Below are 26,737 nucleotides of genomic sequence, written 5' to 3'. Positions count from 1 at the left end.
GTCTGTGTGTGGAAAAAAAAAACCAAGTTGCAGTGCCACCTGCTGGGCAGAGTTATACACTGACCTACTAAATTCTTAGTGTGTGTGGGGAAAAAAATTCATAAAGGGCTGAAATTTGGTAGGGCTCAAACTCATTTTTGTGAGGTAATTTTACCTCATGAACACACATGTATAGAGGCGTGCGTTAGTGTGTGTGTGTGTGTGGAAAAAACTATTTTCTCAGAAAGGGCTCATCTAATTGACCTGAAATTTGGTATACTGACATTATTTGACAAAAAAAATAGAATAGTCAAGTCAGTTAACTTCCATCCTCCCCCCTTCCCCCGTGGGAGGGGTAGTAAAGGCTAAATTTACGAGTTGAAGGGTCAAACTTATTTTCGTGAGGTAATTTTACCTCATGAACACACATTAAAAAGGCCGCTTGCGTCGGGAACTAATGCTCTTCCCCTGAGGAGGCCTAGGCTAGGTCCAAATGCATGACAAGAACCTTTTTAAGACCTTAAGTAGCTTGATTTGACTAGAATGCATGAGTATCATGCACGGGTTAACTTGTGTATATATATATATATATATATATATATATATATATATAGATAGATAGATAGATAGATAGATATATATCATTAGAGACAGTGTTACTAGTACACATGCAAGACACATAACTTTACTGCTAGGTGAAGAAAAACAAAAACATTGTTTACCAGTTATTTGCATGAAAAGATTTATTATCACCTCTAAGTATCCGAAGCTACTGATACAGCTATATTAAAAATTCAATGACCATGCCATACAATTTTACTTGTGAATGAAAATTTGTCCATGGACACTTTGATTTGTAAGTATACAGTCAATATGAATTTCTCATACTGACCTTTAAATCATATACTTTTAAATATCACAAAGTTAGTCCATAACTCTTCTCTAGCAAAGAAGAGAAAGTGTCTTCCCAGTAAAGATAGCTACATACGGTATATTGCTGGTATTAAGATCCCTGTAGCCAGCAAGGTGCACAAAAGTCCAACCTCTCCATAGCCAGGGTACAGATAAGATTTTGGTAGTAGCTTTATTAACTGTTCTAGGATACTAACATGTGAATAAATGGAAAGTAACAGTTTTTTTTAATATTTAGAATGTCTTTTTAAGGTTAATTTGTTACTTTTATGAGTTTTTTTCAATAGAACTTTTTCTTGTATTCACTCTATTGGTCATGTTATCTTTTATCATTAGATTAATTCACATTTATTTTTTATAATATTCTAGCTTTTAGTAAGATTTCATCTTTTTTCTTATTAATAAAAAATTAATAAGAGGCACTATGCTTTATAGAGTGAGTTCTAAGAGATGTGTGCACTTTAAATTATTTTTCCTTATATATACACCTTATTTTATTACCATTCCGAATAAAGCCATTTAGTCTCAATAAATTATTTTACCAAACTGATTGCTATCTCTGCATGTATGTCCTTAGAATTAGAATACCTCCCAACTGTACTGATTTTTGTGGGACATCAAAATTTGCGGGGCTTATTTGGTCCCACTTATGTAATTCTAAATGTTGGGAGGTTGTTATTAATATTATTGAATGGAGTTTTATCCCATCTGCACTGCTGATAGCTGTTATCTGCATAATTTAAGAATCAGACTACACTAATACTTACTTACCTGGCTGTAATAGCTTGCTAATGGTAAACATTTTACAAAACATTCCCCCTAATTTCTGACACTCTGGGCCTGGTTTACAGGTAGGAGTAAAATCAGCTAAAGGGTACAAACTACGTTGTGATGAAAGACGTGCAAATGCAATTATTTGTATGCATGGAAAATGCTGCCTGATTTTGCATGTAACACATAGATGCTATGCAGCTCTGTTGTTACACTGCAATTTAGAGTTAAAGTAGGACACACCTCTCAATTCTAAATCTGTCCACACATTTAAATATGCCTCACCCCATCCATGCGGCCTTACATGGTACTGCCAAAGTGCAAAATTGAGCATTCTTGCTGGATTTACTCAGAAAAGAATCTGTGCTCCCTGTAAGTGGAAATTAATGTGTGGGAATGCTGCCTTGAGGGGCAAAGGGGTAGACGGAGAGGACTTCCAACCTTCCTTTAGTGATATAATAAAACAGTTTGCCCCTGACACAAAAGGAGAACAGCAGTGTAACTAGGTATATGACTAGGAGATAGAGATGCTCAGGCTCGATTCCCCGAGAACCGTACACACCCAAACATAACATATCCGAGTACCGAGCCGAGCTGGTTTGGTTCTTTTGCGCTTTTTGGAATCGAAAACGAGGCAAAACGTCATTGTTACGTTGTTGGATCTCGGATCTCACAAGTTTTGAATTCTATAAGTACTGCCCTCCACAGCGATCTAGCGCCATTTCACAGAGGGACACAGAAGGGTTAGCACAGTCTGTAGAGCAGTTGGGCAGCAAGCTAGATAGAATAGAAAGAAGAGGGGGTAGCATTGTTCAACAAAATCTACAGTGCCATTTTTGAGAGCTCCATTGCTCCATTGCTAATTATCATTGCTGAAACAGAAATACTTGGGCTGGCAGGCTTGGTGTAAAACTGTAAATCAGCAGTCACATTCTACTGTATTATATAGGTAACACACAAAGAGGAGAGCTCCATTGCTAATTATCATTGCTGAAATACAAATACTAGTCCTGGCAGGCTTTTCTTCTGAATCTGCAGTCAAATTGTATGGTGTTATATAGGTTACACACAAAGAGGAGTGCTCCATTGCTAAGTGTCGTTGTTGAAATACAAATACTAGTCCTGGCAGGCTTTTCTTCTGAATTTGCAATCAAAGTGTACTGTGTTATCAAAATGGATTCACAGTAGTACACAGAAGTGCAGCAGCACCAAGCAGCTTCTGGAACCAGTCATGATAATAGTAATCCCTCTACGTCATCTGGTAAAGCCTTTGTAAAAGTGTATAGTGTTTTTAAGTCAGGGAAATAAAAATGTAAAAAAACACCTTGGTCAAGAAAAAAGACCCTGTAATCCAGGCAAAGTTATCTGCAGAAAAAAAAAAATTGCCAACATGCCATTCTACATACGCAGTGGCAAGGAAAGAATCAGGCCTTTGCCTTTCTCTATGAGTGCAAGTTCTGCAACTGTCAATCAGGCATCTTCTTGTAAAGTCAGTCGTGACCAAGCAAGACCTTGTCATTCGGACTCCAAAAGTCGTGGCCAAATACTTTTTACGTGTAAAAGCCGAGCTGGAAGGAAACAGTAAGGCATTAGAGAAAAATGTATGTTCAGGTTCAGAAATGACACAAATCCCTGAGGAGAGTCCATCCATGAGTGCTATGTATAATCGTGACCATTCTGATAGTGTACCCATAAAAAAGGCCCCTTTCAGCATTTCTGCAGATGTGTGCCTGAACAGCTCGAGTGTAACCGGTGATGCACCAATTGAGAATGCCACTTTGGAATTGCAACAGGATGAGGGGGATATTTGTGTAGCCGACGAGGGCGCTAATGAGGATGTTGATGAGGATGATGTTGTTTGTGTAAGTCCTGCACCAGTGGAAGCAGTGCTGGCACGTAATAAGAAGAAGGTCATTATCATGCCATAAGACCAAAACATCCACTTCTTATTTGTGGAATTATTTTTACCCAAGTCCTGACAACAGTTGTCTAGCCATTTGTAGCATATATAAAGCCGCAGTCAGTCGAGGTAGGGCGCTAAACCATCTAGGAACCTCATCCATGTTAGGCCATTTGAAGCGAGTTCATGGCAACGTGTTGGGAAAATCTGAAACTTATGCTAAAAAAACAACAACAAGTAGTCCATCATCAGCTAGGACCCTTCTCTCACCTACATCCCGATGCCTGCAATCTACACCCACAACACCGTCCTCATCAATATCCTCATCCATATGAAGGTAAAATTAAAAACCTTGTAAGCATGTAACTAATCACTAGGAAAAATCGCTTCAAGTCCTCACTAAGAGTGACAAGGTGCAAGGCCTTGGGTTTCCAAGGATAGGGGTCGATCATATCACTTTCTAGTAGGTCTGGGATATCTCTTATAGACTTCAGACTTCCATCCACCTAAATGTGTTATCTCCTCGATAGAAGACTCGTCTAAAGCCGCAGCAGTAGCTGCCCCAATTCTAAACGAATGGGAACCATAGTTCTTTGGGCTAAGCCGATAAACTCAATGGAAAACTTAAATGTTGCTCTAAATTGAAGTTTACTCAGGGAAAATGTCAATGTGTGTAAACCCTGCAGTACAGCAGCTACGTACTCTGTGAGTAAAGCGATTGGACATATGGTCCCGTCTGCATGTGAAACGATGGAGACCCAAAACTCGTTACATAAATGGTCTTTCTTAGACCTCTAAATATTACCGAGTATCTTTTCAATAGATCTATCTATAACTACAATCGTTGTAGGTGATCCCCAGATCGTAAAATTATATAGTAGTAACAGTAGGCCTCATTCATTAAGGAAAGTACTCATTTTTTTACTTAACTTTTCTCCTGGACAGAACCATTTTACAATGCAAGGGGGGCAAAATAGTTTATTATTTTGCACATAAGTTAAATACTGGCTTTTTTTTCCTAGATCAACTTTAAATTTTACTGTACAAATAAGCTATGAAGTATTTTTGTGTTACATGAAAAAACAGCCGGTATTAACTTATGTGCAAAATAAAAAACTAATTAGCACCCCTTGCATTGTAAAATGGTTTTGTCCAGAAAACTTAAGTAAGAAATCTTACTCAATTTTTTACTTAACTTTCCTTAATGAATCAGGCCCAGTATCCTAGTATATTTCGTAATTATTTATATTCACGGGGAGGTGCTACCACCTAGAACAGTACAGATTCTCAAAAGCAAGAAAGTAAAGATAATAGTAAAGAGTCTGAATGTTGTTACATAAATGTACAATATTGTTAAAAAAAACACCATGTATTCCTCTTCAGTAAACATAGACTTATGTTAAATCAATTAAATACAGTGTGTCAGCAAAGTTAGTAACATGTGAAAAGTGTAGTGGGTAAAAAACTGGACTTTAGGATGATCGTTTATAGTATTGTCTAAAAAGTATGCTATATTATGTCCACAAAATAGAAATAAGTGTAGGTAACAAATGTTACATTGTGGTGCATAAACGCGAAAGAGCCTGAATTATGGTATATAGATTTTACAATGATTGAAACAGAAATACCATATATTCCTTTTTAGTAACACATCGACTTATGCTATCTCAATGAAGCTAGTATTTCAGCGAAATTATTAAAATGTGTAAAGAGTAGTGAGTTAAAAACTGGACATTGGAATGAACTCATTGTTATAGTATATATCTACTATACTATATGTTATAGTATATATCTACTATGCTATAACCTGACCTCAAAATAGAAATCAGTGTAGATTCATTATACCGAGTTAAGATCTGCAATAATAACTAAATGAAAAGCTTTTAGTTATGCTGCAGAATCACAAAATCGTTAGGAAGCTGATATTTTTAGATTGGTTGACAAATTAGTATCAAATTAGACTGAGCCAACAGTGAATATGAATTGTAGTCCAATAAGGGAGCAAAAAATTATGCTCACACACTTATAAGGCTAATGATAAATAAAAGTTTACTTAACAATAATACACATAATGGTCTCTGATTCATGGACAAGATATGTCCCGTAATTAGCCAAGAGTCACTGATAAACTAGATATCCCTTGCGGGACATTTAATCACACTTGCCCCCCTCTGCCCAGCACCTTTAGTGACACATGCCCCTCTCCATCACCTTTCGTCACAAATGCCCCCTCTCCAGCACACCTTCTTCTTACCTTATTCTCCACTGCACAGCATTGGAAGATATCCAGCAGCCCGCAGAGTACCATGTGATCACTGCAGTCACATGACCTGGCATCTGAAGGTACCTGAGCTGAAGGAGATTTAGCCACTACCGATCCCCCTGCACTCAATAAAAAATTTTTTTAAAAAGTACTCTTAAAATATCTTTTTTTTTTTCAAAATTAGGTCTCCAGAGGGGACTCGGGTCACCATGCCCAGGCAATTTTTAGCCGCCCCTTCCCCTCTTGGCGGTTATATATACATATATATATATAATTATTTCTCATTTTATGGGGCATATTCAATTGACGGCGGGATCGCCGAAAATCCCGCGCTCCAAAAATATTACTATTAATACGGTAATATCTCGCTGAATTTCAGCTCACAGCTCCCTGAGCCGCGAGCTGAAATTCAGTGAGTAAATTACCGTATTAACGGTTTTCTCACGCGGGTTTACCGTAATAACGGTAATATTTTTGGAGCGCGGGATTTTCGGCGATCCCGCTGTCAATTGAATATGCCCCTATGAGGCTAATATCATATTAACAGTAAGGGACCAGCAAAAAAAAAATGTTATGCCGCACAGTAGTGCCCCAGTTCACATCATACCTCATAATTGTGCCCCCAATTCATCTTATGCTACACAGTTGTGCCCCCAATTCATACTTTGCCACAATTGCCCACAGAAACAAATAGTATGCCACAGTTGCCCCCAGAAATTCATAGTATTTCACAGTTGCCCCCAGAAATACATAGTATGCCACAGTTACCCCCAGCAATACATAATATGTCACAGTTGCCCCCAGAAATACATAATATATCACAGTTGCCCCCAGAAACACATAGTATTTCACAGTTACCCCCAAAAATACATAGTATGCCACAGTTGCCCCAGAACCACATAGTATGCCACAGTTGCCCCAGAAACACATAGTATGCCACAGTTTCCCCAGAACCACATAGTATGCCACAGTTGCCCCAGAAACACATAGTATGCCACAGTTGCCCCAGAAACACATAGTATGCCACAGTTGCCCCAGAAACACATAGTATGCCACAGTTGCCCCAGAAACACATAGTATGCCACAGTTTCCTCCAGAAACACATAGTATGCCACAGTTGCCCCCAGAAACACATACTATGCCACAGTTTCCCCCAGAAACACATAGTATGCCACAGTTGCCCCAGAAACACATAGTATGCCACAGTTGCCCCAGAAACACATAGTATGCCACAGTTGCCCCAGAAACACATAGTATGCCACAGTTGCCCTAATACATTTTATGCCACAGTAATGCCCCAATACCTTGTATGTCACAGTAATGCCCCCAATACCTTTTATGTCACAGTAATGCCCCCTTCTCTTCACACTTCAAAGTGCCTCCAAAAAATTTTGTAGATAGAGAAAAAATGCCCCCAATGACTCTTATGGCCTCAGAATTGCATGAAATAATTTTTTAGGACACAAATAAATGAATAAAAAATATAATTTCATACTTACCTCTTCCAGGCGTGATCCGGTCCGCAAAGGTGCTTGGGAGGAACTGCGCAGCCGACACTGAACTGCTGCGCAAGCGCAGCAGTTCGGCTCTTCTCCGGCTGTCATTGAGAACGGATGGCGTGCCAGGACTCAAGGGGCTGCGTGCACGCATGCCGGGGGTTGCCGACCCTTGCCCTAGGGGATTAATCATGTTCCTACCCTGCACCTACAGCTGTGTTCTAAGTTAAGTTTTTCTGTGTTCTGGCCAGTTAGGTGCATGTACAATAACCTCATCAGTTGTTGAGGACCCCATCAGAATCTGAAGAATTGGGGGTCTGGTAGGGGGCGCAACTGCAGAAGGACACAGGGAAACCCCATTGTAAAAATGACTGAGGGGATGGGGCCATGATGTAGTGGGTTGGGGCCGGTGTTAGGTTTGTAGCAGGGGACCGGAGGGGGGGGGGCACCCCCCGGCCTAGGGCCAGATGAGTATCTAGGTGGTAGGAGGAGGATGAGCCCCTGGAAACATGGGAGAATAAGCAAGGGGAGGGGTACACGGTACACTGGAAGGGTGGAAGGCCTATATCAAGAAAAGGTTGCTGGAGCAAGGGTATAGGTGGCTGATAAATGGACTGGGTGGGGTTGTCAGCTGCACCTCCCTTTTTGTTGGAGTTTGTGGGTCCCCTGCCAAAGCAGATATAGGGATATTAGGGTGTATAACCATCCCTTAAATTTGGTGAAGGGGCCTGTGTATGCCCAGTAACCTCACCTTTTGTACTGGATAGGAGGGAGGGACATCAATGGGGGGCATCTGAAACAGTTCCCCTACAACCCTCATGTGAGAGAGAGGGGAGGGGGATCCACCCTTTGCAGCACGGCGCCTGCCTGCATGATCCAGAGCACTTGACCAGTGGCCATGTGCCTGGACACAGTGGTCAGAGCTTCATGTGAGCTCCGTCAGAGGAAAAGTAATGAGGCACCCAATGATTAAGATGGGGCTGTCAGGGTTCGCTGACGGTCAGCACAGGCAATAGCGGATGGCTCCCTGAGGTGGCATGGGAACAATTTTGCAGGTTGGCAGAAAACGTTGTTCTCCTTTTAGGGCACTGCATGCAGGGTCGCCATCAGAAATGATGATGAGCGATGAGCGCCCCCCCCATGAGCAACAACGCAACACAAATTTACCTGAGGGCCCACTGTTTTGCAGTCCGCTGGTCTCCGCTACTCTGCGCCGATGTCTTCAGCCTGGCTGTCACCGTGACAGCCAGGCACCAGAATGCGATCGCAGGGGATACAGAATATCCAAGTGTGGAAACTTATATAGAGAAAAAGAGAAACCAAGGACATCCACTACGGATTCTATTGGCTGATGCCAGGAAGCTAACTAAAACCTTAACCCTTAATGGGCAAGTGCATTGTGTACACACACACACACACACACACACACACACACACACACACACACACACACACACACTGGGCCTGATTCATTAAGGAAAGTAAGGCAAAATGTGAAAAAAAGTTTTCTCCTAAATTCCACCCCTTGCATGTTACAATGCAAGAAGTGCAAATTAGTTTATTATTTTGCACTTAAAGCACACAAATACTTGATAACTTTATTTTTACACTGACATTTGAAGTTGATCTAGGACATGTCTTATCCCAATTATAAATATGTCCCCACACTTTAAATTTATCTCTCCCTCCAATGCAACATGCTTTTGCCTAGGTGAAAGTTATAAAAATATTTTCCTTTACTTTCCTTAATGAATCAGGCCCATTGTGTTTAAGTGTGCCTCTCCCTGCCACAGGGCCAAATGACGGTTCTGTGTTGGCTGCACATGATTGGTCACTGTCTTGTTCAATACTCATGCGTAAGGGTTGGTAAGTACTACATGGTTAATCTAATATTGTTAAAACAAGTGGTATATTTTTATTTATTTTTATTTTAGTACACATTTACCTTGTCCCAATGCAACTGGGGAGGGGGGCTGTCAAGAATGCATTTTACAACTAGCACTGTGTTCTGTAGGGCCAAGAACAACAACTAATAGGCCAGAGAGAATAATTATAATTATTAAAGGAATAACTTTTCTAGTAAAATGTAGAGATGAGCACACTCGGATTTCTGAAATCCGAGCCCACCCGAACGTTGCCGATCCGAGTCGGATCCGAGACAGATCCGGGTATTGGCGCCAAATTCAAATCTGAAACTGAGGCTCTGACTCATAATCCCGTTGTCGGATCTCGCGATACTCGGATCCTATAAATTCCCCGCTAGTCGCCGCCATCTTCACTCGGGCATTGATCAGGGTAGAGGGAGGGTGTGTTAGGTGGTCCTCTGTCCTGGTAGATCTCGTGCTGTGCTGTTTAGTTCTGTGCTGTGCTGTTTAGTTCTGTGCTTTGCTGTGCTGTGCTGTGCTGTGTTCTGCAGTATCAGTCCAGTGGTGCTGTGTGCTGTGCTCTGTCCTTCTGAGGTCAGTGGTGCTGCTGGGTCCTGTGCTGTGTCCTGTTCAGTCCAGTGGTGCTGTGTCCTGTGCTCTGTGCTTCTAAGGGCATAGTTATTTCCCCAATATTCCCCTGTGTTTAAAAAAATAAAAAAAAGTTATTTAAAAAAATACCAAAAACTAATTTAATTTTTTTTAATTACCACAAAATTTGCACAACCAATCCTACAGTATAAGCCCATTGGTACTGCAATATTACCAAGTTCACACATTCAGCAGTAAAAGTCCAGTGGTGCTGTGTCCTGTGCTCTGTCCTGCTGAGTTCCGTAGTGCTGCTGGGTCCTGTGCCGTGTCCTGTTCAGTCCAGTGGTGCTGTGTCCTGTGCTCTGTGCTTCTAAGGGCATAGTTATTTCCCCATTATTTCCAAGTTTTTAAAAAATAAAAAAAAAAGTTAAAAAAAAGAAAAAATTAAAAATTAAAAAAAATATATATAATTATAACCAAATTTGCAAAACCAATCCAGCAGTATAAGTCCATTGGTACTGCAATATTACAAAGTTCACACATTCTGCAGTATCAGTCCAGTGGTGCTGTGTCCTGTGCTCTGTCCTGCTGAGTTCCGTAGTGCTGCTGGGTCCTGTGCCGTGTCCTGTTCAGTCCAGTGGTGCTGTGTCCTGTGCTCTGTGCTTCTAAGGGCATAGTTATTTCCCCATTATTCCCAAGTTTTTAAAAAATAAAAAAAAAGTAAAAAAAAATAAAAAATTAAAAATTTTAAAAAAAATATATAATTATAACCAAATTTGCAAAACCAATCCAGCAGTATAAGTCCATTGGTACTGCAATATTACCAAGTTCACACATTCTGCAGTATCTTGTGCTACATATAATGGAGACCAAAAATTTGGAGGATAAAGTAGGGAAAGATCAAGACCCACTTCCTCCTAATGCTGAAGCTGCTGCCACTAGTCATGACATAGACGATGAAATGCCATCAACGTCGTCTTCCAAGCCCGATGCCCAATCTCGTAGTACCGGGCATGTAAAATCCAAAAAGCCCAAGTTAAGAAAAAGTAGCAAAAAGAGAAACTTAAAATCATCTGAGGAGAAACGTAAAGTTGCCAATATGCCATTTACGACACGGAGTGGCAAGGAACGGCTTAGGCCCTGGCCCGTGTTCATGACTAGTGGTTCAGCTTCACCCACGGATCTTAGCCCTCCTCCTCCTCCCCCCCTACAAAAAATTGAAGAGAGTTATGCTGTCAGCAACAAAACAGCAAACAACTCTGCCTTCTAAAGAGAAATTATCACAAATCCACAAGGCGAGTCCAAGGATGTTGGTGGTTGTCAAGCCTGACCTTCCCATCACTGTACGGGAAGAGGTGGCTCGGGAGGAGGCTATTGATGATGTAGCTGGCGCTGTGGAGGAACTTGATGATGAGGATGGTGATGTGGTTATTGTAAATGAGGCACCAGGGGGGGAAACAGCTGATGTCCATGGGATGAAAAAGCCCATCGTCATGCCTGGTCAGAAGACCAAAAAATGCACCTCTTCGGTCTGGAGTTATTTTTATCCAAATCCAGACAACCAATGTATGGCCATATGTAGCTTATGTAAAGCTCAAATAAGCAGGGGTAAGGATCTTGCCCACCTAGGAACATCCTCCCTTATACGTCACCTGAATAACCTTCATAGTTCAGTGGTTAGTTCAGGAACTGGGGCTAGGACCCTCATCGGTACAGGGACACCTAAATCCCGTGGTCCAGTTGGATACACACCAGCAACACCCTCCTCGTCAACTTCCTCCACAATCTCCATCAGATTCAGTCCTGCAGCCCAAGTCAGCAGCCAGACTGAGTCCTCCTCAATACGGGATTCATCCGAGGAATCCTGCAGCGGTACGCCTACTACTGCCACTGCTGCTGTTGCTGCTGTTAGTCGGTCATCTTCCCAGAGGGGAAGTCGTAAGACCGCTAAGTCTTTCACAAAACAATTGACCGTCCAACAGTCGTTTGCCATGACCACAAAATACGATAGTAGTCACCCTATTGCAAAGCGTATAACTGCGGCTGTAACTGCAATGTTGGTGTTAGACGTGCGCCCGGTGTCCGCCATCAGTGGAGTGGGATTTATAGGGTTGATGGAGGTATTGTGTCCCCGGTACCAAATCCCGTTGAGATTCCACTTCACTAGGCAGGCGATACCAAAAATGTACAGAGAAGTACGATCAAGTGTCCTCAGTGCTCTAAAAAATGCGGTTGTACCCACTGTCCACTTAACCACGGACATGTGGACAAGTGGTTCTGGGCAAACGAAGGACTATATGACTGTGACAGCCCACTGGGTAGATGCATCCCCTTCCGCAGCAACAGCAACAGCTGCATCAGTAGCAGCAACTACAAAATGGCTGCTCGTGCAAAGGCAGGCAACATTGTGTATTACAGGCTTTAATAAGAGGCACAACGCTGACAACATATTAGAGAAAATGAGGGAAATTATCTCCCAGTGGCTTACCCCACTTAGACTCTCATGGGGATTTGTGGTGTCAGACAATGCCAGTAACATTGTGCGGGCATTAAATATGGGCAATTTCCAGCACGTCCCATGTTTTGCCCACACCATTAATTTGGTGGTGCAGCGTTACCTCAAGAGTGACAGGGGTGTGCATGAGATGCTTGCGGTGGCGCGCAAAATTGCTGGACACTTTCGGCATTCAGCCAGTGCCTACCGCAGACTAGAGGCACATCAAAAAAGCATGAACCTGCCCTGCCATCACCTCAAACAAGAGGTTGTGACGCGCTGGAACTCCACCCTCTATATGCTGCAGAGGATGGAGGAGCAGCAAAAGGCCATTCAGGCCTACACAGCCACCTACGACATAGGCAAAGGAGTGGGGATGCGCCTCAGTCAAGCGCAGTGGAGACTGATTTCCGTGTTGTGCAAGGTTCTGCAGCCATTTGAACTTGCCACACGAGAAGTCAGTTCCGACACTGCCAGCTTGAGTCAGGTCATTCCCCTGATCAGGCTGTTGCAGAAGCAGCTGGAGAAAGTGAGGGAGGAGCTGGTAAGCCATTGCGATTACACCAAGCATGTAGCTCTTGTGGATGTAGCCCTTCGTACGCTTTGCCAGGATCCGAGGGTGGTCACTCTTTTAAAGTCAGAGGAATACATTCTGGCCACCGTGCTCGATCCTCGATTTAAAGCGTATGTTGTGTCTCTGTTTCCGGTGGACACAAGTCTACAGCGGTGCAAAGACCTGCTGGTCAGGAGATTGTCCTCTGAAGAGGACCGTGACATGCCAACAGCTCCACCCTCATTTTCTTCCACATCTATGGCTGCGAGGAAAAAGCTCAGTTTTCCTAAAAGACCCGCTGGCGGGGATGCTGATAACATCTGGTCCGGACTGAAGGACCTGCCAACCATTGCAGACATGTCTACTCTCGCTGCATTGGATGCTGTCACAATAGAAAAAATTGTGGATGATTACTTTGCTGACACCATCCAAGTAGACATGTCAGACAGTCCATATTGTTACTGGCAGGAAAAAAAGGCAGTTTGGAAGCCCCTGTACAAACTGGCTCTATTTTACCTGAGTTGTCCCCACTCCAGTGTGTACTCGGAAAGAGTTTTTAGTGCAGCGGGGAACCTGGTCAGTGAGCGGCGAAGGAGGTTGCTTCCTCATAACGTTGAAAAAATGATGTTTATAAAAATGAATAATCAATTCCTCAATGAAGTACAGCACTGCCCTCCAGATACTACAGAGGGACCTGTAGTTGTGGAGTCCAGCGGGGACGAATTGATAATGTGTGATGAGGAGGAAGTACACACTGTAGGGGGAGAGGAATCAGAGGTTGAGGATGAGGACGACATCTTGCCTCAGTAGAGCCTGTTTAGTCTGTACAGGGAGAGATGAATAGCTTTTTTGGTGTGGGGCCCAAACAAACCAATCATTTCAGCCAAAGTTGTTTGGTAGGCCCTGTCGCTGAAATGATTGGTTTGTTAAAGTGTGCATGTCCTATTTCAACAACATAAGGGTGGGTGTGAGGGCCCAAGGACAATTCCATCTTGGAACTTTTTTTTTTGCATTATATGACCAATCAACAGTCGTTTGCCATGTTCAAAAAGTAAAACCAAATTTAAACAAATTCAAGAAATTAAACCAAAAGTAAAATGCCCTGTCATAATTTAAAACAAGAGGTATTGACGTGCTCTAAAACTACTGTATTGTTGTTTATATTTTATAAACACTACACTTGAAAGCTTGAGTCTTTCAATAAAAAAGTAACTGTCCATTGCACGAATATTTGCAACAGGGACAATTTTAGGGTTAAGAAAGTCAACTAATAACACTTCGACGCTGTCTGTCTTTATAAACACTACACTTGGAAGTTGGAGGAGGTATTGTGGCCCCGGCACCAAATTTACTACCGGGGCCACTCCACTGTGCAGTCCATATTTAGGTGTATCAGATATTAAACAACGGTGACAGTTGATGCCCAATTTTTTAATTATATTGTGGCATCGGTACCAAATTGTGTACCGGGGCCACCACACTACGCAGTCCATACCCTTTTTTGGTGGAATTCTGACCCGTGGAGGGTTTTTTAATTATATTGTGGCCTCGGTACCAAATTGTGTACCGGGGCCACCACACTACGCAGTCAAGATAGATAGATGCGTATCATAGATAAAGTACATTCAGTGGTGTGGGGCAAATTGAAAAATATTCAAAATGCACTGACATTATCAAAAACAAGAGGTTGTCACACGCTAAAACTCCAACATGTATATGATGGAGAGGATGGAGGAGCAGCCGTATGTGCAGTGTAATGCAGACCTGTTGAAGGTTTTTTATATATTTTATTGTGGTGCCCAGTGCCCACTCCTCTACGCAGTCCAGATACATTTATTGGTGCGAATCATAAAAGTTCAGGGTTTTTAATATATATTGTGGTGACCCACTCCTCTACGCAGTCCAGGTACATTTATTGGTGCGAATCATACAAGTTCAGGGTTTTTAATATATATTGTGGTGACCCACTCCTCTACGCAGTCCAGGTACATTTATTGGTGCGAATCATACAAGTTGATGGTTTTCTTATTATATATATTGTGGTGACCCACTCCTCTACGCAGTCCAGGTACATTTATTGGTGCGAATCATACAAGTTGATGGTTTTCTTATTATATATATTGTGGTGACCCACTCCTCTACGCAGTCCAGATACATTTATTGGTGCGAATCATAAAAGTTCAGGGTTTTTAATATATATTGTGGTGACCCACTCCTCTACGCAGTCCAGGTACATTTATTGGTGCGAATCATACAAGTTGATGGTTTTCTTATTATATATATTGTGGTGACCCACTCCTCTAAGCACTCCAGATACATTTATTGGTGCGAATCATAAAAGTTCAGGGTTTTTAATATATATTGTGGTGACCCACTCCTCTACGCAGTCCAGGTACATTTATTGGTGCGAATCATACAAGTTGATGGTTTTCTTATTATATATATTGTGGTGACCCACTCCTCTACGCAGTCCAGATACATTTATTGGTGCGAATCATAAAAGTTCAGGGTTTTTAATATATATTGTGGTGACCCACTCCTCTACGCAGTCCAGGTACATTTATTGGTGCGAATCATACAAGTTCAGGGTTTTTAATATATATTGTGGTGACCCACTCCTCTACGCAGTCCAGGTACATTTATTGGTGCGAATCATACAAGTTCAGGGTTTTTAATATATATTGTGGTGACCCACTCCTCTACGCAGTCCAGGTACATTTATTGGTGCGAATCATACAAGTTGATGGTTTTCTTATTATATATATTGTGGTGACCCACTCCTCTACGCAGTCCAGAAAGATACCTCGTTGCAACGTTTTGGACTAATAACTATATTGTGAGGTGTTCAGAATACACTGTAAATTAGTGGAAATGCTTGTTATTGAATGTTATTGAGGTTACTAATAGCATAGGAGTGAAAATAAGCCCAAAAACTTGATTTTTAAACTTTTTATGTTTTTTCCCAAAAAAATCCGAATCCAAAACCTTAAATCCGAACCGAGACCTTTCGTCAAGTGTTTTGCGAGACAAATCCGAACCCCAAAAATAATGAAAATCCGGATCCAAAACACAAAACACGAGACCTCAAAAGTCGCCGGTGCACATCCCTAGTAAAATGGCGTTGTGATGGAATTTGGTAATGGGGATACAAGACCTCAAGTAACTGTCTAAAACCAGCTGCATTAATAGTGGATATTGGATGCAGATATAATACTAGTATAGTCGCCATGGCGTCTGTGATCCGCTTTGCAGGACTAAAGCTCAAGAATTCTTCTGAGGAATCCTGGATAGTGCAGGAGTCATCTACCCTTAACAACTTAGATGCAGGACTAACTCCAATCTCTACTGAGGATATTGATGAGGAAGGTGTTGTGGGTGTAGATTGCAGGTGTCGATATCTAGCTGAGAGATGTTATCTAGCTGATGCTGGACTGCTTGTTGTTATTTTTTTAGCATAAGTTTCAGATTTTCCCAACAGCTTGCCATGAACCCTCTTCAAATGGCGTAACATGGATGAGGTTCCCATATGGTTAAGGTCCCTACCTCTACTGACTGTGGCTTTACAAACACTACAAATGGTTAGACAACTGTTATCAGGTTTTGGGTAAAAATAATTCCACACATAAAAGGTGAAATTTTGGTCTTATTCCCAGGCATGACAATGGCCTTCTTCTTATCACGTGCAAGAACTGCTTCCACTTGTGCAGGACTTACGCAAACAACATCATCAGCATCAACATCCTCATTAGCCTCGTTGTTAACTACACAAATATCCCCCTCATTCTGTTGCAATTCCAAAGTGACATCCTCAATTTTTGTATCCCCGGCTGCACTTGGGCTGCTTATCCACACATCTGCAGAAATGCTGAAAGGAGGCTTCTTTATGAGTACAGTATCAGAGAGGTCAGGCTTACACATAGCACTCGTGGATAGACTCTCCTCAGGGATTTGTGTCATTTCTGAATCTGAACATACAGTTCCTTCTAATGTCTTACTGTTTTCTTCCAGCTCGGCTTTTACACGTAAAATGATTTGGACACCGCTTTTTGAGTCAGAATGACAAGGCCTTGCATCGTCATGACTGACCTTACCAGAAGATGCCTCAATGACAGTTGCAGAACTAGCACTCATAGAGAAAGACGAAGGCCTGATTCTTTACTTGCCACTGTATGTGTAACATGGCATGTTGGCAATTTCATTTTTTTCTGCAGTTAACTTTACCTTGATAACAGTGTTTTTTTCTTTACCAAGGTAAAAGGTGTTTTTTTCCATTTTTGTTTCCCTGACTTAAAAACACTATGCAATTTGACATAGTATTTAGCAAATGCCGTAGAAGGATTACCATCATCATGACTGGTACCAGCAGCTGCTTGGTGCTCCTGGTCTTCTGTAGACTGATGTGAAATCATATTGATGACACAGTACAATGTGACTGGAGACTTTTAAGAACACTGCTAGTCCTATTATTTATTTTTCAGCACTGACAATGAGCAATGGCACATAGACTGTAGACTGGCAAGAACGCTGGCACCTCTCCTGTTTCTGTGTGAGCTATAACAACACAGTAGAATGTGACTGGAGGATTTTTAGAACACTGCCAGCCCTATTATTTTTGTTTCAGCAGTAAAAACTGCCACCTCTCTTGTTTCTGTGTGAGCTATAACTCTGTAGAATGTCACTGGAGACTCTGAAGAACACTGCCAACCCTTCTCTTTAACTTTCATTAATGACACTCCCCAACTGCACTGGAGACTGTCAAGAACCCTGCTCCCCCTTCTGTGTCTCTCTGTGAAACGGCGACGGATCTCCGTAGAGGGCGTTACTTATAGAATCCAAACCTCACGAGAACCGATGACACAACAATGACGTTTTGCCTTATTTTCAGTTCCGAAGGCACGTGAAAGTACCAAGCCTACTCGACTCGGATCTTTGATGTTCGGGTGGGCTTGGTTTTCGTGAAACCGAGCCCGAGCATCTCTAACTGGAACCAAATTGACCAATTGCCGAAATTAAATGGAAACATTTTTCCTCATTCTCAAAGTTAACTAGAACCTAAATGATGGACCCCAAATGTTGTCAAAAAGCCACAGCAGTTCTGCAACTATAGTGAATTTGGCAATATGTACTGGATATTAGCAGATATTATGCAAACTTTACTTCAAATTCTGTTATGGTAAGAATAGTTCATGGATGCCATACATGCAGCTAGCATAAGACATAATTATGCAGCAGAATAGGTTCAAAGACGAGGAAAAGTAGATTCTATGGCTACATGTATTTCCCTAAAATTGATTATAATGGTTATTGAAGTGTTGAAGTATTTTACAATTTGATTTTGAAATTCTAATAATCACTAATTTCTACTTTGTCTGATGTGGGCAATACATAGCGGGAACCTCATATAAAGTTCTCAAACTAAGACCTCGCTCACCTTTCAACTCGCTACTCTGTGCATGCTGTTATGGTAATTGGACACAAAGCACAAAACACTTGTTCTAACAAGGGATGCTTTACTAAGGAGGCAAAAAGGCCTATCAGCCCTTAATGTTCAACCTCAGAAGGCAAATAAAGTTCAGACATGCATATGATAGAAAGTTTTTCATATATGTAAACCTGTTGGAAACTGGAGAAAATCAAATTGCTCAAATTCAATTGAAAGTGATAGTGTCTAGTAGTCAATTCGCAACTGTAAAGTACATTATGTGTCCAGTTAAAAGTATGGAGGAAACCCCATACCTAAAAAAGTGCCCTCTAAGCACATTTCTCTAAACACAAGACTTGATGCGCCGCTCTGCATACTTTGTACTGTGTAAGGAACATTCAACTTCTCAATGGTAATATAAGACTTTTTTGGAAATCTAGTATAATATAAGGTGCACAAGACCACCAAAGATGATTTTTTATTTTTTGCTTAGTCTTCACAATTTTGCACTTCGCTAAAGATATTGACGTACTACATTAATTTTGACCAGATATACTTCAGTATTTGAATTAACAATGGATAAGTGACAGAATAGCTGAAATAACATTGCCAAAGCAAACGGAACAAATATAGGTCGGAAAGAATACAAGTGAAAACTACAGTATCAATTGACACTTGATGCATTTGTAGCATCTTGAGCTTGTTATAAACAAGTAATTATCCCAAAGTATGTTTATTTTGCATATCTGTTCCTATAAATATTTACATACATGGATTACTTTCCTACTCATTACCTATTATTTTAATTTCATATACTGGAGCATTGATTTTAGTAAACAGCAGTAAAGTGTTCATTTATTTAGAGTTAAACGTATATGTGTTCAAAACATACACATAATATGTGTGTCACAAAAATTGCGTAGTTATGTGGTTATTTGGAGCTGCAAATTGAAGTGATGTGCAACTCAAAATAGTGTGTTATAATGTGTCCACATCAAAATACATTTAAAGTGCATCAAGATAGAATTAACCAAGCAACAGCACTCTTGGTCCTGGGCTGGTTACAGCTAACAAGGTGGGGAGGGGCGGAGTGGTACCTCAGGGTATGACTGGCTGGGCTGTTCACAATATAACAAGAAAACCAGTAGCATGGTGTTCCCTTGTCATAGTGGGACATAGCCCCAGCCTGTTCAGAATAGGGCTGATTTCCCTAGGGGAATTCCATGTGTAAGGAGGTGCAAGACAAATGCATGTATACATATGTTTTGTTCTCATGCGTAGTATGAAAATGCATATTTTACTTTACAAATGGACCTTCAGTATTTCCAACTGTAAATTAGCTCCTGAAAGATTACAAAAAATGTAAATATGATGTAGCTTTCTTTGTTTTCTGTTTTGTTCTTTGATGTTCATATGCATGTTGGAATAGATGAGAAGGTCCCACCAATATGAACGTTGACTCTGGTCTATTAATGTCCATTAAAGTGTCACTGACTACCCTCATTCATGTAAAATAAAACATATGTAAACAAATTAATAAGTCATTATCTGGTGCACTGTAGTCCCCTTAAGCTACTCTTATCAAATTATTGTTAATTACCTAGAGTATTACTAAAGTGACAAGTAATCAATGCTAATTTAGCAGTCCTTCTCAAATGCCCCTTATCCCTCACAGCAGGGAATGAATGATTGTAATTAAATGATCCAAACCTGTTTGTATTACTATTGTGTAAGCAATTCCAGCCGCCCTCCTAATTGTTCTTGCAAATTGATGGTCTGGAAGATGTGATTTAGTTTATATCCTATGGTTGATCATCAGTATGGACCTACCTATCCCAATATTAGGGATCAGATGAAACAGTCAACATGTTACATCATATTACAAATAAGTGTCAAGGAACTTCTGTTTATGTATAGCATGCTAGTTTAAACATTAATTTCTGCCATTTTTTATCTTTTAGGATGGATGGTCTCAGTATCACTTTGTAGCATCATCATCAACTATTGAAAGAGATCGACAAAGACCTTACTCTTCCTCTCGAACTCCCTCCATATCTCCAGTTCGCATGTCTCCTAATAATAGATCAGGTAAATTTTATGGTGCCAACAGCATATTAAACTAATCTAATAAAACAAGAAGGTTTGTATGTATCTAGTTTATTAGATATATCTACCTAATAGTTTGTTGAACCCTATTTGTGCTCCTAACAGCCTGAAATTGTCCCAAACACTTTAAGGTGTAGAACAGAGGTGTAGGTCCAAATTAACTATATATTCCATAATAAGTGTGTAAGTTAACTGATAGTTGATCTCTATTATGAATCCGTAGTTTAATATAGTCTCTGATGTTGAATTGATATCTGATTAATGGGAATTAAATCACTTCAATGGAATAGCTGAATTTACTCACTGTCATGCATCTGATACCATTCTAGAACTTGTAAGCGTTTAACTGATGGATGCACTGAAAAGCTAGGGTGTTAAAAAAATCCAATGGCATTAAAATGTTTCTTTGCTTGTATCAAATAATGCAATGTGTACCAGTAAAACATAATCCACACAATTACAGTGGGTTTAGACATATCCTGCTCCACACATCAGCATGAACCAAGGATGTATCAGAGAAAGATGTTTTTAAATCATCTAGGGGTAATTGTATCAAGCTGATAGTTTTCGGGTGGGTTTGAAAAACCAATCAGATTCTAGCTATCATTTATTTCGTACATTCTGCAAAATGATAGCTAGAATCTTGATTGGTTGCTATAGGCAACATCTCCACTTTTCAAACCCGCTGGAAAACTCTCAGCTTGATACATTTACCCCATGGTGTCCAATATGTGTTCCATTGTTCATTGCAACAAATTAAACTCTATTGGATCATTTGTTGCCATAACCTGAAGTTGTTATTTTCCATATGTTTCAATTATTTCCATTATTATAGCAGTCTATTTCAAACCACAGGATTTTATTTTGGTGGAGGCTCATTCTTAATAAATCTCTTTTACACCAGTGATACCTTATGTACCAAATTCAAATAAAATTGATCACAGTGAGCCTGATTCATTAAGGACAGTTAAGCACAAGTAAGTAAGTAAGGCAAAACCATGTTACATTGGCGGGGGAGGTAAATTTAAAATTTGATGGCAAATTTGTTTAGTTGGTGTAGGGCATGTCCTAGATCAACTTTAAATTTCAGTATAAAAATAAGCTAGCAAGTATTTGTGTGCTACATGAAAAAACAGCCAGCATTTTCCTTATGTGCCAAATAATAAACTCATTTGCACCCCTTGCATTGCAACATGGTTTTGTCCAGAACACTTGAGTAAGAAAACTTACTCAATTTTTTGCTTAACTTTCCTTAATGAACCAGGACCAGTGTCTGTACATATGATGCTGTCTCTAAAAGAGGTAGTTATAGTGTTGGGGACAAACACCCAATCATTACTCATTTTGTGTGCGTAAATTTTACACAGATTAAGCCCAGGCAAGCTACATCTCTATCATCAAGCATCAAACTACTAGCCCCCTGTAATGTCCATGGATCCTTGCTGTCTACCATCTACTGCTACCAGCTTCTGCTGGTAACATGTCCTATAAATAATAATTATAATAATGTAATTGTTTTTAAACTGACCTCAGTATGTGTTATAAATATAAACTTATTCAATCAAGTGATCTGTGGATATAATGGGGGGCGGGGGGAGGAGAGTCAAACCTTTAACACTATTCCATAGACAAAAAAACCTTGTTGTTTAATAGTTTATTATGCACAATTTAAAATTTAAGAAAATGATTGAAACTCTTCCACTGAAACTTCAGAAAGCAATGAAATTGTGACAATTAGGGCAGAAGCATTAATAGACATGTTTCTTGAGCAATACAGACATGGTGCCATCACATCTTGTGGTTAGCTGCAGATTTAGCACTATCATGGAGTTAGATTGCTGTCACTCACAAAATGATGGAGCTGCTAATTCACAGATTTGTGTGTTTACTAGAATACACAGATAATAGTCCCCACAAATTCCCCCCACCCCCTGATTTATGGATGGCAATTTATTTAATAAAGGAAAACCCTCCACACTAGCACAATCTATTTTTAACCACAAACAATATCAATACCGATAATTTCCACAGATATCTATATAAATTTAAGGAGATTTCCTCCAGTGGCACTCTGCAGTGCAGGAGCACTTTTTCAGGTAGTGGGTCTGTTTGTTGTGCCATGGCTGGGGTTTGGATAATCGGAGACTATATGTAGTAGCTGGAGCTGCATTGTCTAGTACTGAAGTAAGTGTTTTTTTTTATAGAAAGAGGCAACCTGATTAGGACAGGACAATGCAGTCATTGGAAAAAATAGTTGTTTTCATGAAAATGAGAAACGGATTGGGTTAAGAGTACTTACGTTCACATTCACGTAAGGTATCAGCCATGTTCCCATACAAATAAGATACCAGCCATGTGCCCATACACATAAGATACCTTCACTGACTTACTTTTCTATTGTCTACTTTCTTCTCTTCTGTCTTCCTTTCTTCAATTTCTCTTCTTCTTTCTTCTTCTGTCGTGGCTGGCTCCTCTCTGTGCCCTGCTCACTCACTGCTCCATTTGTAAAGAATGTTGGGCGTGACATCATCCTGCACATCGCACCTAACATTCATTGCAAAAGGAAAAGGGAGGAGGGCACCGGACCATCATGTGAGTACAATTTTTTTCTTCTTTGTTTCGGTGGACGGGCACGGCACACTGATCATCATTTAAGTGAACCTCAATGGGGGCCGTGGCCAGGGCCGGATTAACCATAGGGCTAACTGGGCTACAGCCCAGGGGCCTTTGGCATCCAGGGGGCCCTTGAAAGTGCTCAGCAGCAGTATTGATCGGTCAGGGGCGGGGGCGCCCCCGGCGTGATCAGTGCTGCTGAGCACTTTCACTGCGGTCCTTCCCCGGCGCACTGTAGTCTACTTACTGAGGATATCTCGGGAGTCTCACTCTCACGAGATCTCCTCAGTAAAGAGCGTACAGCGCGCCGGAGAAGGAGGTAAGTGCCAAGGGGGGGGGGTCGGGCAGCTCGGATCACGGGGGGGGCCCTCATGGGGGAATGGAGGCCCCCTTAGCCCAGGGGCCTCCATTCCCTTAATCCGGCACTGGCCGTGGCACACCGGTTGCGGACCACTGCTGTAGTGGATGGTGATTAAAACATAGTCTCGTTATGTCAGTAGTGCTCGCCATTGTTATGAATACTCACTAGTTAGTGCAGCAAGCACATTTTAAAAGTACTGACTAATTAGTATCTAACAATGTCAGGTGAGTGAGTGAGGACTGTTGCTGCAACTATCTAGGTCAGTGCTTCTCACTGGAAGTGGTTAAATGTTAAATTAGGCCAGACAGAATGTATGTGGTGAAGACACTTGATTATTGCATCTCTGATACCTGCTACTGTATAAGTAGTAGACAGGCACCAAAGACTAGAATGTTGCTGACTGACATAATGATCTCCAATGACTTGTGACAGTGTTATTCAGATCCAGTTTGGATAGCCTAATTGGAGTAAGTCACTTGTCAACCAGCCAGGCAAAATAATATGTGAATCCTGACACTTCCCACCTTATAAGACGTTACATTTTAGCTCAACACAGCAAGGTACATGGTAACACCAGCTTATGGAAATATATAACCTTTACTGCTGTTTTACTAGAGTTGAAAAATAAAGTGGAAACATGACCTATTATGAGGGTACATTTTAACAAAAATAACAAAATGCCAGAATATACAAATAATGGTTTCAAACATGCAGGGACACCCTGAAAACTCACATAAATGCTATCACTAAGGAGAGTTAATCTAATTTCACATAGCATTTTATATCAGTTGAATTGTCACTTAACTAGTGATGTGAGTAAAATCGAACAGCCTGTAGGCTATTCCTCTAAGCTAGATTAGTCACAAGTAGTCTCTGTAAACTAAATCCATTAGCTAATGGGAAACGGTATGCTGCACTGAAGCAGAGAGAACCTTTTCCTGACTCAATAATTAGAGCTGTAATTGTCAGTGTTTGTTGACTCTCACTGACCTTAATCTGGCTCCAAATCATCAGAGAGATAGCACAGGAATAATATCATGCTCTCTCACTTTATATTGTATAGTCATGGAATATTTTGTAACATAGTAACTAATTATCAAACCTGCTGTATCTTTCCTTGCCACTCTGCAGCCTGAGGCGGCAACTGAAATGTCACCTTTCTTATTTATCATTTCATGTTTTTTATGACTCGTGTGCATTGTAAAAGACAAAGATTTTTAAGCATGATTAGATTGTCAGCCATGTACATACCACAACACTTTTTGATTATTGCTTTTTATTCTGTATTGTGTTGCTCACTGTGACATTACATGTTTCTCCTACCTATTCTGCTTAGTTGAAATGCCCTGTGCCTCAATAACAAGTATTTTTGTACTGTGGTTATCTCTTTACAGTTAGGCTGCTTTGTCTATTCATTACTGAATTTGATTGTTCCTTGACAGTCCCTCTCTACTTGTAACCCTAACCAGTGACACTTATATTGATTTTGAGCCTATATTACACATCTGATCCCTGGCCTGTTTCTGAGTACTATTTTGGCTCTTCGATTGTCACCTGTTCCATTCTGTGTCCGATGTTACCTTCCCACAACAAGTAAGTGGGGAAAACCCTACCTCTTGGTGGGGTTTTTCTGGTGTAGACTGGACACTGATTAGACTCCTTGCACCAGGTGAACTAGCTACAATGTTGGCCACTTCCTATCATCTGTAATAGTTTGCTCAAGCCATGGACACCACTGATATAAATGTGCCCTCCTTGGGTAACTTATACCTGTCTGTGCAAGTATCAGGAGATCAGGAGATCATGTGAGCAACTGCACATTATTACCTTTGTACATTGTCTCATGTGTCCACAAACTCTGGAGCTCTCTACAAAAAAAAGCCAAATTCTCAGCCACCAGATGCAGCATCTGCTTTTCAATTTTTGTTAGTTTCTATGATGATCCAGTACTTCAACATCCAGATACTTTCTTCTTTGAAATAGATGATTAATTCATCGAGCAGAGCCTGTGCTACCCAACAGGGATAAGCTTGACAAACAGTGCCTTTGCTTCTGAAAATGATTACTCTATTAAAGAATGAAGATCTTTAGCAGGGGTATTTATTTTGGAAAAATGTAGGAGAAACCCATAATCTCCAAGCCATCTACATATATTATACCACTTATCTGTAGTATTTGCAGTTTGCTTAGAGGTTTTATCATGGACAACTCAGATGGGTACTTTTCTTTCCTTCATTTGACTTTTATCTCATCTATTGTCAAGATTCAAAAAATAATTTTATCCTTTAGATCAAGAAGGTCAACAAGAGCTTTCCCATATAATTGATCATCCTTTTATTTTAGCCACTGTGGCATATATCTAAAATACAACCTTAAAAGAGGTTCACTGCAACAGATCTTCATCCTAAGTTTCTCACTTGGGCTCATGATTGCAAAATCTCAGAATACTCAGGTGGAAAGTAAACCCTGGAACTCATTTGATACTCATGTTGGTTGTTTAGCTAAAGAAAGATATGAGCGACGAAGTTTATGTTCAATATGTACCCAAAATAAAGTTTTTAGACAATCTCCTCATGGTCCGCCTATTCAGTTACCTGTCCCAGTAATCCCTAGACCTATATTTCTTTTACGTTTATTTACAGCATCCCATCTTTCCACAATATCTCATTTCGCATCTCTCAAGAGTTTACAGCCTGACTTGCACAGCTCTTTATTAGTAAATAGTCAATCTTCCACATCTTTCTGATTAAGGGGTGCAAATTGTTTCCAGATTTTGGAGGGCGTTCTACAAGTGATTAGAGTTTACATTGGACTTGTAATCTACAAATAAAACTTCTGTTCTTATTTGTCTCCAATGCCCATCTTAAACTTCATTTACTAATTTCTTTGCCTTCTGGGTATCCTGTCATTGATATCCAATACCTGAACCTCTGGAAATCTGGAGTTAAGGTGGCTAGTGTGGAACTAATGAAATTTGTCTTGTTTCAACTTAAGGTTACCATCTTATCTATGCATACTAATCATCCTCCATAACTCTTTACTTAAACCACTTGTGATCAAACATGAGGAACCCAGGTAGAAGGTAGAATATGGAGCATTATGCTATTACCTTTAACCAGTAGGTGGTCTTGGCCCTGAACCCAGGCTACCAACTAACTTGCTGACCCCCACATTGCATTGGCTATGGGTGTTTTCTCCCTCTATTTTGTTTCATTATTTACTTGTACTAAATACATTATGTAATGTGATCATCTGCAGGAGCCTATGGAAAAACACAACAAAATCCCTTAAATTTTACATTTTATGGACCATCTCTATCTCTCACCAATACCGCTTTCATACTGCCGCCACGGCAATATCCTTGGTTTTTGAAGCCGGGTTTTTGCTGGGGCGCGGAGCGTCCCAGCTCAGAAA

General features: G+C 40.7%; 1 protein-coding gene across 7 annotated transcripts in view; it reads left to right on the top strand.

The window, feature by feature from the left end:
• Positions 1-26,737, top strand: part of CTNND2 (catenin delta 2) — a 632,047-nt gene that overhangs the window by 557,135 nt on the left and 48,175 nt on the right. For all 7 annotated transcript variants that reach the window (XM_075212716.1, XM_075212719.1, XM_075212718.1 and 4 more), the window contains one exon: positions 20,205-20,331. In XM_075212716.1, coding sequence (XP_075068817.1) covers positions 20,205-20,331 — 127 coding nt within the window. The remainder of the gene's footprint in view (positions 1-20,204; positions 20,332-26,737) is intronic.

Source organism: Mixophyes fleayi, chromosome 5, assembly GCF_038048845.1.
Source record: "Mixophyes fleayi isolate aMixFle1 chromosome 5, aMixFle1.hap1, whole genome shotgun sequence".
NCBI lineage: Eukaryota > Metazoa > Chordata > Amphibia > Anura > Limnodynastidae > Mixophyes > Mixophyes fleayi.
The sequence above is the reverse complement of the archived record's forward strand: the minus strand, read 5'-3'. Positions and strand labels throughout refer to the sequence as shown.